General features: G+C 48.8%; 1 protein-coding gene across 4 annotated transcripts in view; it reads left to right on the plus strand.

Annotated features, from left to right (window-relative positions):
• Ssx2ip (SSX family member 2 interacting protein) overlaps positions 1-1,219 on the plus strand; it is a 40,582-nt gene that overhangs the window by 16,229 nt on the left and 23,134 nt on the right. For all 4 annotated transcript variants that reach the window (XM_029537821.1, XM_021195872.2, XM_021195871.2 and 1 more), the window contains one exon: positions 198-308. In XM_029537821.1, coding sequence (XP_029393681.1) covers positions 198-308 — 111 coding nt within the window. The remainder of the gene's footprint in view (positions 1-197; positions 309-1,219) is intronic.

The raw sequence follows: 1,219 nt of genomic DNA on the forward strand, positions 1-1,219 counted from the left end.
ACAGTTGACTATCGAAAACTAAATCAGGTAGTAACTCCAATTGCAGCTGCTATACCAGATGTAGTTTCATTACTTGAGCAAATTAACACATCTCCTGGCACCTGGTATGCGGCTATTGATCTGGCAAATGCCTTCTTCTCAGGACACACTTCCTGACTCCTGTCAGTTTTGCTCAAGTGGTGTGTTTCACGTTCCAGGAGCAGCTGGAAACATCCAGGCGGGAGATGATCGGGCTTCAGGAGAGAGACAGGCAGCTGCAATGCAAGAACAGGAGTTTGCATCAGCTCCTGAAAAATGAGAAAGATGAGGTGAGTTGTCTGTTTCTGTGTCTGAGGTCAGCTGTTGGTTTTTGAAATGTGATGTGTGACATAATGGTCAATTAACTTTTAAACAGAACTGTCGCTACATCCTGTGTGACGCTGGCATGGTGGGTGGGCAATCCTGTGCCTGTCCTCTGCCCCTGCCCCTGCCCCAAGACCGTTCATTTTCTTAGTAATACCTGGCAACAGGTAGTGTCCCCTGTGCTGTCTGTCCTTTCTGTACTCAGGACCACACCCTTTCTCTCCGGCATCCTTTTGCGTCTACCGTGTTGTCGGTGTTGTTGCAGGTGCCGGGCTCTATGCCTCACCCCTTTGCCTCTGCCACCTCATTTCAGCAAGGGCTCGCTCAGCAGTGGATGCCTGCTCATCTCCCTCTGGCTCCTGCCTGCCTAGGGACCAGTGCTCTGCACGGAAGCGTCTGTCCCCTTGACCCTCGCATGATGCTAAGTTACCTTCTTTCATCTAGATAAAGAATTAACCTGATAAAATGGCCACAGCACAGAGAACTTGCCTACGGTATACAACGCTGTAGCATTTCACATTAAAAATTCACTTCTAGTTCAAAATCAGCACTCTGATTTTGCTTTAATGGACACTTAGATGGCTGATTTCTAGCTTAGTGCACTGTATGATGAGGAATTAAGGAGCTAATGCTTTGAAGGCATTGCTTTATAATGCATCTGAGGATAAACCATTGGGTTTCCATTCATCTGTCCATAAGATAGCTTTAAAAATGTTATTTTCGAGGGCAGCAGAGAACCAGCCTGACCAGGGGCACAAATCCCTTCCGGTCTGCGCCAGCACCGGGTCACCTAGGGCGCAGAGTGGGCGGACACCCCCCACGGTCCCTAGAGGACTGCCCACACGATCTTAGGATCACTGGTGAGTGGAACACAACA

The sequence above is a fragment of the Mus pahari genome, chromosome 4, assembly GCF_900095145.1.
Source record: "Mus pahari chromosome 4, PAHARI_EIJ_v1.1, whole genome shotgun sequence".
NCBI lineage: Eukaryota > Metazoa > Chordata > Mammalia > Rodentia > Muridae > Mus > Mus pahari.